Source organism: Panthera leo, chromosome E2 (genome assembly GCF_018350215.1).
Source record: "Panthera leo isolate Ple1 chromosome E2, P.leo_Ple1_pat1.1, whole genome shotgun sequence".
Lineage (NCBI taxonomy): Eukaryota > Metazoa > Chordata > Mammalia > Carnivora > Felidae > Panthera > Panthera leo.
Genome location: NC_056693.1, coordinates 47,423,245 through 47,437,306, shown reverse-complemented (window position 1 = coordinate 47,437,306; position 14,062 = coordinate 47,423,245). Strand labels below are relative to the sequence as shown.

Here is a 14,062-nt window from a genome sequence, read left to right as displayed (position 1 = left end):
AAATACAGCCCCTCCTCAAAATAATAATAATATAACATTACGTAACATAAAATACAGCCCCTACTGTAGTAATGTGCGGAGTGTGCGGAACCTAGCGGTGGATTCATTTATCCGGCTGAGTAGGGATCCAAACATATATGCCAGGTACCAGGGACTCAGAAGGACACAATTCTTTGGAGAAAAGTTCCAGGGACCACACTTTTGTTGTCAGTTGACAACAGCTACTGGGAATTTCTGCTTCTGTTTCACAACTCATCGGACTGGCTGGGATTGGCCCAGAGCTGGGAAAAGAAATAAATGTACAGTTCACTTATTTAACAGGTATTTACAATACCTAGGGATGATGTCTCAGCTTCCGAGAAGCCTCCTGCCAGATGTGGCCCGGACAGGGGGTAAAGGGGAAAGAAAATCTCTCCACAGGGCGCGGGTCTGGGAAAGACGCGAAAGGAGGAAACAAAACCGAGGCCCGACGTTGGGAATAAAACCAGCATCTGAGGAAAGGATCCACCCTTTCCGACCTCTCAGGGATCTGGGCCTGCGCCCTGAGCGGCCCTTCGTGCCTCGCTCCGCCCCCCGACGGCGCATGCGCCTGGAGCAGCGCGGCGCTCGCGCTCGCGCTCGCAACAGCGCCTACGCAGCCTGGTGTTTCTCCTCCGCACTCCGTTCCTACCCAGCTGTCTGGGAGTTGTTGGCAACTAGGGACTGGGGTGGGACGTGCTGTGACTCCTGGTCTGTGGTACTGGCCAGTTACCCTATAGGCGGTGCTCTGGCCTAGAAAGAAAGGTGAAATCACAGACTTTCTAATGCATTCTCCTGCCACTGCCATCGCGAAGCATCTGGAAGCTGTCTGGGGCGGGGGGGACGGGAGGTGAGAATTTTAATCTTGTTTGGAAGCAACCAGGCACAGGGGTTCTTTTTATTTAGAAACACCCTGGAGGTAATGGACACCTCAGAAATATCATCCTTTCTTTGTCTTCCATAGGAAGCTGAATTATAAAGCTGCGTAATGGTTACTTTATGGGGCGCCTGGGTGGCGCAGTCAGTTAAGCGTCTGATGAGCCCAGCTCAGGTCATGATCTCACTGCTCTTGAGTTACAACCTCAACGTTAGGCTGTGTGCGGTGCAGGCAGTGCGGAGCCTGCTTGAGATTCTCTCTCTCCCTCTCTCTTCCCCTACCTTGCTCGCTCTCTCTCTCAAAATAAATAAACTTTAAAAATTAAAAAAATAGTTACTTTGAAGAGAGGAAAGAAAAAAGGGAAAACTTCACACACACACGTTTACAGGAATGTTTTTGTCTTTGTTTGCATCTTTTGAAATGTGTCCCGTCTGCGGGTTTTTTTTTTTTTTTTAATGCTTGAGTATGTCCTTGACTCCTCTATCAAAATGTAGACACGAAAGAAACTCTCAAGTTTAAGAAATCTGAGTAGAATTCACTAAAGCTGGATAGAATTATATGTACGTGTTAAGATAAAACATCTTGCGTAAACCACCAAGTTTTCCTGAATATTTCTGGACAGATCTTCAGGGGATGGGGCAAGGGTGGTATAGGAAAAGAGGAACCGGACACTTTCAGAAAATTATTGGCAGTGGTGGCCTACAGGAAACAAATCTTTATTATCGCTATTGTTGTATGTTCCTTTTGGATTTGCCAAAGAAAATTAAAAGGTAAATTTTAGCGTGAACTCACTAAATGTGGGCATTTGATGTTTAGTTTTGTAAAGGAAATTAAGTCAGTGTGATTGGCAGGGTTGAGACCTGAAGTTCCTCTTCAGGATAAGGAAAATTTCTCTTAGTAATCTGTAGACTGATTATGGTATACTCCTGCCCCCAACCTTGCAAGATAACTTCATGCTCCCTTCTGTAAGGGAAGTTTTGAGAAAAAAAATTAGTCTACTGTGCCTAAAAGGATTTGCAGACAAAAGGCGGATAATGAAAGATGTCTGACACTTCTCATTCCCTGGGTCACCTGAACCCATTCAGTTTCATTCACCAGTGAGTGGTTAGCAGATGTAGAGCATAGGAATTTGGGACCAGAGGTTGGAGTTCCAAAAAGTTGAAAGTGTAAAGTCAAAGGCCAGAGGTTTATAATGTTGCTTCTTAGTTTGTCTTATTTATAAGTAGGAACCCAGAAATGAGCTCCCAAATAAAATATTTTAGGAATAGTGTTTCTTAAGTAACTCCAAATGTCAGTACATGGACAGGGAAATAAATGAAGTCTAGTGGGTAATGCATCAATCAGACTGAGCAATGAATAGGAATGAATAGCAATGAATAGGATAGGAATTCCCCACAGAGGAGAAAAACCACAGAAGAGCATACTTAGTAAAATTTATTTTTTAAAAAAAGAAGAAAAACAATAATTTATGCCCTTGGCAAAATAAAGGATCTTGTCAATATAAATGTTTCTTAGAAAACATATGAAAAGATAATATAATATACATATCAATAAATCATTATCAACCTTACAGCAAAAGCAATGATTCCATAACAATGATAAATGAGAATATTTCTGGCCCTTACACCACAGTATTTCTGGAAGGTCCGATGATTCCTCCTTTTTTTTTTTTAAATACAGATGTGCCCTCATTTTAAGAAACCCTGATGCACACATATCTAAATTTAGAAAGTCCATTGATTACCTTTACAATCAACAATTCTGATTGATTGATTGATTGATTGATTGATTGATATAATCTCTGAACCCAATGTGGGGCTTGAACTCTTGACCCCAAGATCAAGAGTCACATGCTCTACCAACTGAGCCAGACAGGCACCCCATACGATCAACAGTTCTTAAAAAAAAATCAACGAAAATGTTTCTGTAAGGGATCTTTCAAATTAGCAAACTTTCCTAATGTGTTTAGAAAATAATTAACCAATATATGTGCCCCCAACTTCTTTCATTATAGTTCTATTGCATAAAGCGAGGTATACCTGAAGTGAAGCAGTAACAGAATTAGGCCTCAGACCTGACTGGAGAGAGTGTATTCTTATTTATAGTATGAGGAAATGGTTGGGGCACAAATTCTCTCAATCTTTTGTTTCTCTTATCATGAGCTTTTAATTTTCTTGTCTCTGGTGCTTTCTGGTAAATTTTGTTCACCTAGTATTCTCAATAAAAAAGGAGGAAGTCATATAGGAGGGGGCAGATTAATGAATGAGTGAGTCACTCCAGCAGAGCAGAGTGAGGACAATCTGGGATTCAGAGTGTGTATGTGGACATAGCTGGGGGAAAGCAGGAGCGATTCTGAACGCTTGACATGCTTTTGAGGCCCCTCTCCCAGTAGGGGCACCTGATTCCCCTTGAGGAACAGCAAGGCCCAGTCCAGCCTTCCCCGGATGGGACACATACTCAAGAAAACGGACTTGGGCCTATTTGTCACACTCCTCCTGGCTCCCTTCAGCACAGTGATAGTGCAGCTCGCAGAACTCCTGGATCCGGCTACAGGCCTCCAGCATCATCACTGTGGGGACTGTGATCACCACTCGGAAGAAATTCGGGTACTCAAAGCACTGCAAAAATAAGAGCCTGTTATTCTCATAGCAATTGAATCTGGTACTAAACCACCCTACGATGGCCAGGGTCCTAATCAGCAAGAAGCAGTGATGTCATTTACTCAGAGCTATCAGTTGACTCAGTTCCTCTGTGAAAGGTGAAATAAAATGGGGTCGCTTATGTCAAGGGGTTTTAAAATGGACCCAGAAGGCCATTAAGGAGATGGATCTTATGCACCTCTTCACCCATGAAACCATGAACTTTTGAACTGGGCCAAACCACCAATCTCACAAGGACTCAGCCAGAGTCTTGAGACTTGCTACAGTGAGACTTTGTTTAGTGATAGCCTTAGTAACCAATTACATTCAGCCAAGATTAGTTTTCTGCCACCAATCAATCAAAATTCTTTATAAATAGCATATACAAGCATTCCTTTTTGTCTTTAAAAACACTTGACTTTTGTTCTGGGGGGTGGAAGGACACTATTTGGGTCACTGCCCAGATCTGTGTTCCCCAAATTGCAGTTCTGAGACACCAAATAAATGTTTTTGTTTTATTTTAGCTCCGCTTCTTTTCTTGGTTGACACCATCATTGGGGTGCTAAGTCTAGAAACAATTCATCTTAAAAGGGACTTGTGGGACAAGCCTGTTTCCCCTCACTTAAAATGTTCAGCCACAACGTTTCTTCCCGGTATGGATGGGATAATGATGAGGGAGAAACAAATTTTAAATAGACGTCATGAAACACATCAGTTTGAATCTTATCAAATGAGAATACACTTTGTTTGGGGGAAAAAAAGGCAGGCTAAAGACCAACTCAACCCGAGGCTCTAGAAACTGTTGGGAATGTCCTGAGAGACATGAACACTCACCGTTGCTGGGAGGCAGTGGACTGACTGCTCAGCAACTAACCGCTCTGTGAACTCCACATCATTCTCAAATTCTGGGAAATGTTCCATCTCAATGCCAACCTATACCAATTACAGGGAGAGGCAAACTTATCAGGAGGGAAAACAGGCCAACTCCCCATGCCAGAAACTAACATAGGGACTGCTCTAAAAAATATCTTGGAACTCTACTACTGATAACTAAGAGTTCTAACACTTAGGAGCCCATGGAATTTTTCATAGGAAAGACAGGATGTCTTTATATTAATATTTTAGTTTATTGAAGCATTCCTTCCTGGATGTTGATAAGTGAAAGCTGGAAATAGAATGTCAGTGTTTCTCTAAAAAGGCAACATTAACATTGTGAGCCGGGCAATTGTTGACTGCATGGAACTATCCCACCAATTACAAGATACTAGTGTCTCCAGTCCACAAAATGCCAATGCCCCAAGTTATTCTGGAAACAGGGGCACCTGGGTGGCTCAGTCGGGCAAGTGTCGACCTTGGCTCAGGTCAAGATCTCAGAGTGACCTGAACAGACATTCAGAACAAGGCGATTCCTAAACTAACAGGCCCGGAGGCTTAGCTGGTTGTCTTTGTGAGTCCTGCAGACCAGCTTCTGCTTGCCTTACAGAAAATGCCTGCCACCTACATACTTACCATGAGGTACATGGCCCCAGAAGGGCGGACTGGCCGGAGTCCAGGGATGGCAGCTAGTGCGTCATAGCAAAGATCAACGTTGGACTACAAGAGGAGGCAGAAAGATGTCAAGAATCAAAATATAAGTGAAAGAAAAGCACGTCATTAAAAGTAGAGCCCACACTGGAGGCAGGGAACCTAAGTTTGCTCTGCTGGCATCAAGGGCACAGGAAGTAGGCGAGAAAAAAATCCTATCACTTTTGGCCAGGAGCAGAGTAAAGTGCCAGAAATGAGAGACATGGAAGGGTGGATAGTTACACTGATGCCATCTCCTGATTTGGAGGCCCCATAATGGCACACCGCTCCAGAAACGAGGACATGTTATTCCTAACTCCACTGGCGGCATTTCCTCACTCCCAAAGTAAAAGGCTACGGGCTGCCCTTACCTTCAAGAAGCTCAGAGTGTTGTGGTAGAAGTCCTGAGGGGTGCGATGTAGGATGCTTTTCAGAGCTCCCTGGACAATGGTGCAGGGTCCCAGGATCCGCTGACTCAGTTTCACCAACCCATCTCGGATCTAAACCCCCCCAACCCGCAAACATATTATTTAGCCTTCCTTAAGCATTCCAGTTTTGGGGATTCTGGTTCTGGCTATTCTTTCCATCAGGTTTGTAGTCTCTGGAGAAGTGATGGTGCGTGCCTACTGGCACTCTTAGATCAGACCACTGGGGTTTGTAGCCCAGCTCTGTCACGCACATGCTGCGTGACTCAGCAAATTGTACAATGTCTCAGTGCTTCAGTTTTCTCAACCGTAAAAAGGAGATAATACTATGGCCTCCTAGAGTTGTTGGGAGGATTACAGTAAAATAATGTATATCAAGTGCTGGCATATTGTAAGCCTGCAAACAAAATCACGTATCATTATAGCCATTGTTTCCTTATTTGTGGTCCTAAAATTAGAAGCAGATGGAACTTCTTCATAGAACCAGGTACAAGAAAACTCAGTTTTGGAGAGGAATAACTAAGTACCGTCTTTACCCAGCATCTTTTGGCACCCAGAACTACAGGGCCAAGAAGAAAGAAGAAAAAACAACACTAAAACAACAAAAAAATCACCACCCAACCACTGTGCATGCAAATTAAATACACATATATATCCTAAATTAGACATACTGTATCACCTCATTGCTCTTACCTCATTGCCAAAAATGTCTCTTCGGTCATGGATGAGGATCCAGCCCAACCTCCAGCCAGGAACCAGCCAGCGCTTGGCCAGCCCTCCACAGGACAGGATGGGGACGTTGCTGCTGAGGGTGGCCAGAGGCTCAAATTTGGAACCCGAAAACACCTGAGGAGAAGAGATCCTTGCAGTTGTCTTCTGGCTTACTTTCCTCCAAATCCCATGCCTTCCAGTCTTTACCTTGTATAACTAGGAACAGGGCCTTGGATTTATGCGCTCATCCTACCCTAAAGCATAACTGGGAGCCTAGGAGGCTTCAAAGGAGACTATACAGAGACATATAACCTGACATCTGGTCTGGATTAAAGGAAGCCTACGATGAGGATACTGATCCTGGCCCAGGAATAGATACAACTCAACAAAGCTTGCTCTGGGGAATGAATGCTTGTTGGAATTAGACATTTAAAAATATAATAGGGGTCCACAACCCTTTACCTGAGATTCTTGGGCCCATATTTGTTGCAGAATGTAGGATTGTTTGGATTTTTGAGAAGTTTACCTGGATCATATATTATGTAACACCCCCAAAGCAGTGCGGGACGGCACTCCTAATCAAGCATATTAACATTTCTTTCCCTTTCCTTACATTCTTGACAAATATATATATACATATATAAGTGAGATACATAGAAAATCTACAGGGGCGCCTGGGTGGCGCAGTCGGTTAAGCGTCCGACTTCAGCCAGGTCACGATCTCGCGGTCCGTGAGTTCGAGCCCCGCGTCAGGCTCTGGGCTGATGGCTCGGAGCCTGGAGCCTGTTTCCGATTCTGTGTCTCCCTCTCTCTCTGCCCCTCCCCCGTTCATGCTCTGTCTCTCTCTGTCCCAAAAATAAATAAAAAACGTTGAAAAAATTAAGAAAATCTACAAATATCTTTACATCAAGTCAAGCCAGTTTTTTCCACCAAAGGAATTTCAAAAATCTTCAGATTTTTATAGCTTTTTGGACTTCGGAAAACTGGCTAAGAGATTATAGAATCTATATGTACTTTTAAGAGTGCAGGGATACTGATATGCTGTACTGAAATGATTAGGAATTACTTCTGGTGTTTTTGATGCCACCTCTAAAGGTCCCATGAAGTAATTTGGAATTGAGATTATTGTAGTGATAGATCCTGCCCAAGACTTACCATGTCTCCATAGATCTCATCAGCTAAGATGGGGACACACTGCCTTGCAGCCACTAAAAATAAGAAAAACAGGCTGAAATCATTGTTGTTGTTGTTGTTGTTGTTGTTGTTAAGTAGGCTTCATGCCCAGTATGGAGCTCAACATGGGGCTTAAACCCACGACTCTGAGATCAAGACGTGAGCTGAGATCAAGAGTCGAATGCTTAACCAACTGAGCCATCCAGGGGCCCCCAGGCTGAAATCCTTTTTAATGTGAATTGCCTTAGCAATTAATATTCACCTGGACTTATTATATTTTGCATTTCATATTTATGTGTTTTGTTTTCCAATTTAAGAACTATAAATTCTTATACTCTTCCAGGATACAGAGGCTAAATATACCATTTAATTAACCAGATATTTCAAACCTGCTCTTCCACATATGGGAATAGTGAAGAGGCAAGTGCTGCCTTTTTCTCCTTCTTGTAGGTGAGGTCTACTGCTCCAGGGGCACACTATTCACTGGAGACCCCAGTAGAGCTCCCCCACCCCCATCCTCAGCTCGGAACTAACCCTCTTCTCATTCCAGGAAAACAGCTCAAGGATCCTATCCCCATATCTTCTCCTGTCAAATGAAGTCTGATGGACTTACCAGCCAGAATTTTCTGGAGATGACTTTTACTGTACACTGACCCACAGGGGTTTGATGGATTATTAACAATGAGACAAGCTGTCTTTTCATCAATTAGAGATTCCAGTTGTTTCAAGTCAATTTCCCAAGACTTTTCTGGCTGGGGAGGAAGAAAGGGTGAGACTAAGATGGTTCTGAAAACTTGAGGGGGAATATTCACTTAACAGTATATTCTAAATAATAAAATGTGTTTGTGGCCTCCACCACCCACTTCCAAATCTTTCTGTGCTAAGACAATTGTCATATATTTTTACAAAGCCGTAATTCAACACTGGGGTCTAAAATTAAAAAGTTGTTTACCAATAAATTGTAGAGTTTGACCTCAATTCCCATTGATTCAGCCAAAGTCCTATAAAGAGAGAAACCGGGTCTTGGAACTAGGATGTTTTGTCCTGGGTTGGCCAACACAGCTAAACAAAGTTCAATAGCCTGACTGCAGCCACTAGTCAGAATGACATCCTGTGAAGAAATAAAAGGTACATTTTGTTAGGGGTTCCAACAGCAGTGGGAGAAAAGACATTGTCAGATAGGTGAGTGGGGAGCAATAATAAACTTACTTTTACAAGCTCTAAGTAAAGTAGTCAGGACTGTACTAAGCCAAAATTGGGGGAAAATGCTTATATATGTCCATATCTAAATGTTGAAAATATTGACCACTTAAAAGAAGTAAATCACTTTAACAAGTACATGTCAGCTATGACTCAGCAGACTTCCATGAGAGATCATTATGACCTTGGACTTTTTCACTTGGTTATTTGTTTACCTTCGACCAGAAATTTGAAGCCTGATTCTTCTCTGAAATACAGACTGAGGGCACCTCTTATGTTAAGAAATATCAACACACACAGTAGACGACAGAGGGAGAGTGGCATTTAAACTTGTGGCCCTGCCATCGATTGAATATTCCATAGTACCTCAATCTTCCCATCTGAGTGAGCTTTTTTTTTTTAACGTTTATTCATTTTTGAGAGATAGAGACAGAGGGTGAATGGGAGAGGACAGAGAGAGAGAGAGAGAGAGAGAGAGAGAAAATCTGAAGTAGGCTTCAGGCTCTGAGTTGTCTGCACAGAACCTGACAAGGGGCTTGAACTCATGAACCATGAGATCACGACCTGAGCCAAAGTTGGACGCTTAACCAAATGAGCCACCCAGGAGCCCCCCCATCTGAGTGGGGAAGTGAATGATGGAAGCTACAAATTTAAGAAAGAAATTTAAGAAAGATCTTATTGGTAAAATAAAAAATGTTACTTATTTGGTGTTATGAATTATTGTTTTTTAAAGTTCTTTTGCAGAGAATCAAATGTAAGGAACCTCTGAATCCTTTGAGCCTCAAGACAGAACACCACATAAATTATATTCAACATTATCATCATACTGTAATGGCATTAAATATACTCAGGGATTAAGTGGCCTCACTCTATGAGAAGTTCTCAAATTGCTAAAGGGAAATTCTTCACGCCTTTTGTTTCCCGAAACTGTTATTCCTTGTGGAACAGAGACAAGGAAAATGGTATAGTTTGCCCAGTATTACTTCAGAGCTGTTACCTTGGTTAAGCCCTACCTTAGCTTCCAGGGGTGCCTCGGGCCGGTGGTAATAAGAAGCAATATCCTCACGACTGGATAAGTAGCCTGAAAGAGCCAGAAGGAAGAAGCTGAAAGTTTGCATCTGGCAACTGACCACTATGCCCTAGAGTCAAAAGGACCTCAGGCTAACTCCTGCCCCTGCTTAGAGCACAAACTGTTCAGTTTAGCTCTCAGCCACTATAGATAAAGGAGTTATGTGTTACAATTTTATAATAATCTCACACGTGTAAATAATAACAAGGAGAACTTTCCAAAGTATAAAATACTCTGCACCATCTTGATTACTATGATTATGTTTTATTTTTCATAAAAAACAATATTTAGATTTTTCCTAAATCCCTTCCAGGACTATATATTTTGAAGAGTTGTAATCAATGCATGTAATACATTGGGTCCCTTTTAAGTTTTTTACATTATATCATATACCTCTTAGTGGTTTTGCACAAGTTTTTCTTTTAAATTCAATTCTTATACAATATTTCCAAATGTTGGCTTACAAGTTTGACGTAGGGACAGCATCATGCAAATTGGTTTGCGAAACTGCTTTTAAGAAGACTCCATTCAATTATAAAGTCCAGATACAATATTTCATAATGTTCCACTTAACAGTTAGAGATAAATGTCTTGAAGTTATATAAATCAGCACTTCCTTAATTACTAATAAGGAAGAGAATTTTCCTAGATAAATGTTATGGCCTATATTTCCTTTGGCATGAAATGCTCATATCGTTTGAATATTTGTGAAGTGGAGAACTGTTTTTGGTTTTTCAGGTTGAATCTGTTCCTTAATACTTTGGGTATAAAAGTTATAAACTTGTTTTATAATCTAATTTTTGGTCTTCTTTTGTTGATTTTTGTTGTATGAAACTTTATAAAACATAAACAATCAACCTAAAAATTACGTCCCTCAGGCTCTTTGAAGTGTTTTTAAAATTCTATTTTAGCACAAAACTGGATTTGCATCCTACATTAGAAATATGTCACTATATCTTGTCATTTGCAGCAACATGGATGGACCTAGGGGGTATCATGCCAGGTGAGATAAGTTAGACTGAGAAAGACACATTCCATATGATTTCACTCATTGTGGAATCTAAAAAACCAGCAAACAAATGAACAAAGAAAAAAAGCAGAATCAGAACTATAAATACAGAGAACAAACTGATGCCTTCCAGAGGGAAAGGGCTAGGAAGATGGGCAAAATGGGTGAAGGCGAGAGGGAGATACAGCTTCTGGTTATAGAATGAGTAGGTCATGAGAATAAAAGGCGCAGCATAGGGAATACAGTCAATGGTACTGTACTAATGTTGTATGGTGACAGACGGCAGCTACCCTTGGGGTGAGCAAACATAACGTACAGAGATGTTGAACCACTGTCTACACTTGAAACTAATGTAACATTGTGTATCAACTATATTCAAATAAAACAATATAAATAAGTTTTAAAAAGGAAAATAATATGTTGCTAGGTACATATGGAGACTGGGGGTGTGTGTGTGCAACATTGAAACAAAGTCAAAGGGTCACTTATTTTATCAGACATTTAATGTGGAAATGGTTAGTAGATGGAGACAGTTAAACCTAAATAAGAATAGGGATGGGCAAAAAGGGGTAAAGGGGCCAACCGTATGGTGATGAGCAGTAACCAGACTTGTGGTGATCACTTTGCAGCGTATACAGTTGTATTATACAGCTGTACACCTGAAACTCCTACTGTAAAAACATCTCAATAAGAATAACTTCTTTCTGTCAGAAATAACCTCTTCTTCAATGGGACAGCCCATTCTTTGTATTCTACTTCATTTTTATCTCTTTATTTAAGCTGAAACAGTTATAAATGCATTTGAATGTAATCAGAACATTCAACCACACGGTGATATTTGACCATAGTTAAAATAAGGGTTGAATGTGTAGAGAAAAAGAAATGAAGCTAAGAAGCTATCTACATAGTGCAAATAAGTAAATTAATGTAGGACCTAGAGGCTAAGTAAACAGGCACCTGCAAAATCCAAGGCCTTCATATGAAAATTAGCAATGTTGGTTGAGAAATAAGTACGTGAACAGAACAAAAGAGGCAGAGCCAGTGGGCCAGAGGAAGCCAGGAAAGGAGCTGAACCCTGCTGGCTGTGTTCAAGCATTCTGAGATCCTCGTCCCCAAATCCAAATGGCTATTTTATCTTAGCCTCTCCTTAGGATCTATGAATCAGGGAAGCAAAGAGAACTGCTGGAAACTTACTCCTAATAGAAGAGCACTAACAATTTGGACGCCACCAGACAGAGTCTCAGGAGAAGCTTACCAATGGAGGGGGCATAGCCATTATACTTTCCCGAGTCTAGAGCATCTTTCATTGCTTGGGTGACTTCAGGGTCTGTAGGCAGGTTTCCAAACACAGTAGGGTCCCCTTTTCATGGAAGAGAAAAAAAGAGCCCCAAGAGGTTACTCTTCCATGCCCAGTGCTCGGACTCCCTCTCTACTCCCATCTTCTCCAAGCAGTTGTGAGGATGGGGCTAACAGCGATGAGATCTGCCCCTCACCTGAGAGTCCCCAACTCACCAATTGACAGAGCGATCATGGTTTTGTTTGGATTAGGCTTCACCTTCATGCTGTCCACAATGGCCCGGATGGGATTGAAAGTTTTGTTGGACATGTCTGAGGGCCTCACGGACCATCTGGCCTTCCTGCCTTTCATTTTTCCCGGCACGGAGCTTCTCCCACCAAGGTTGACGTGCACATCCAGAACTGAGGGAAGGTTGCTGTTGCTGTTCATCTGAATCACATATGGGTCCATCACTAGTAAAGCCTATGGGGAAAGGAGGTCCTTGTGACACTAAGAACAGAGCAGCATCTTGGCGGCCTATATTTGAACCTAAACATAAGCGTGATTTCGTTAGATGTCTTTCCAAACTGCTTTGTTTGGCCACATTTTTCATGCTTTGCGAATAAGGGGAGTTTTAAGACTTTTTGCTGAGATGGAATATAAAGCAAGAACCCATTTTATAATGTTAGCAAAGACCATGCACTGAATACTTATCTACTGTGAGACTACATGCAACCATAATGTCATTGAAAGTTTAACTGCTCTCAGTGAGACTGAGGGGAACTGACATGAAAATCATGAAACAAAGCATATATATGTGTTGCCTCTTTTCCATGCAAAGCCTATCCAAGTGTCTCCCTAATGCTTCAATAGACTGTCTTGCCCTCTGCAAGAACCAGGAAGGACCATTCCACACTGTTAGAAATTTAGTGTTAATATTTTGTCATTAGTAAAAATAAAGCCCTATCCCACGAGCACCTTAGTATCCTGTAGAAAAAAGAAGTCAATACACCATAAAGAAGAAAGCACACATCCCAATTACCACCACATTAGCTGAAGCTTGAGATTTTACCTTCCAACTACAGGAGAAACTGCCCTCCCAGTAGCCAAACCTGGAAGCTCTTAGTCCTTCTTTGACAGGTCACAGTGACAATGGCCTCGGATGCAATTCTTGACTCCTGAAATAGTTTGCACAAATGGGCGTTGGGCCTGGAACTTTCCTGCTATTGGCTAGGGTGAGAACTGGGTGGCCAGCCCTCCTTTCCCTCCCCTTCCTCACTTGCTGCTTCTCACCTCTAACTCTTCCTCTTCCTCCACCCCCCCCCCCCCCCCACCATATCAGGAGTTTGTCCTCACTTCAAACCTCTGGAATTCTCTGTGTTAACTCTTTCTGGGCACTTTGTGAGACATTTGAGAGGACTGTCAGAGGGCTTGTTAGGATTACAGTTGGCAATTTTTATTAAATCTCTTTTGATACAAATAACCTATTAAAATGTTAACAGTACAGACATGTGTAAAGTAAAAAGTGAAGAGTCCTTCCTTGCACCTTGCTATCTACACACTTCATTTTCACTATCCCCAGAGTCCATACACTCTCCCCAGGGGTAGGCAGTGTTACATAATGATTTGGCCATTTCTATCCATTCGCCAAGACAGATTAATAGGTACGTAGATAGAGGATAGATACATAGATGGATACAAGATAGATACATAGGTACATCATTTTATAGATTTTCAAAACACTGAAGGAATTAGTGAAGGAATTCACTATTCACTGAAGGAATAGTTGCACAATTTGTTATGCAACATGTTTATTTACTTCCTGCATCCTGCACTCCTTTCCTTGTTCACAAGGTTCTTCTTAAGTCACAACAAATGGGCAGTTGAAACAAATTAAGTTTCACTCAACAAATACCTTAAAAGATAGTAGTAGCGTCTTCAAGGCAACTAAAACCTGTGGAACGTTATCCTGTACTGTGAATTCTCCTTCATTTACCTGCTAGGAAGTTGTGGGGAGAATAATATGTCAGGTGAAGTCTAAAGAAACAACCTTGCTAAGCAAGCACAGCAGAAACCTCAGCATTCCGGTGAGCCTATAAAAA

The 14,062-nt window shown here is 41.7% G+C and overlaps 1 protein-coding gene across 2 annotated transcripts in view; it reads right to left on the bottom strand.

The window, feature by feature from the left end:
- Positions 1-2,756: 2,756 nt before the first annotated feature.
- The window catches only part of TAT (tyrosine aminotransferase), a 49,323-nt gene continuing 38,017 nt past the window's right edge, over positions 2,757-14,062 (bottom strand). For both annotated transcript variants that reach the window (XM_042918372.1, XM_042918373.1), the window contains 11 exons: positions 12,197-12,443; positions 11,940-12,044; positions 9,620-9,687; positions 8,359-8,517; positions 8,020-8,158; positions 7,389-7,441; positions 6,216-6,368; positions 5,469-5,597; positions 5,044-5,127; positions 4,369-4,467; positions 2,757-3,513 (listed from right to left, as the gene is read on the bottom strand). In XM_042918372.1, coding sequence (XP_042774306.1) covers positions 3,373-3,513; positions 4,369-4,467; positions 5,044-5,127; positions 5,469-5,597; positions 6,216-6,368; positions 7,389-7,441; positions 8,020-8,158; positions 8,359-8,517; positions 9,620-9,687; positions 11,940-12,044; positions 12,197-12,443 — 1,377 coding nt within the window. In that variant the 3' untranslated portion in view covers positions 2,757-3,372. The remainder of the gene's footprint in view (positions 3,514-4,368; positions 4,468-5,043; positions 5,128-5,468; positions 5,598-6,215; positions 6,369-7,388; positions 7,442-8,019; positions 8,159-8,358; positions 8,518-9,619; positions 9,688-11,939; positions 12,045-12,196; positions 12,444-14,062) is intronic.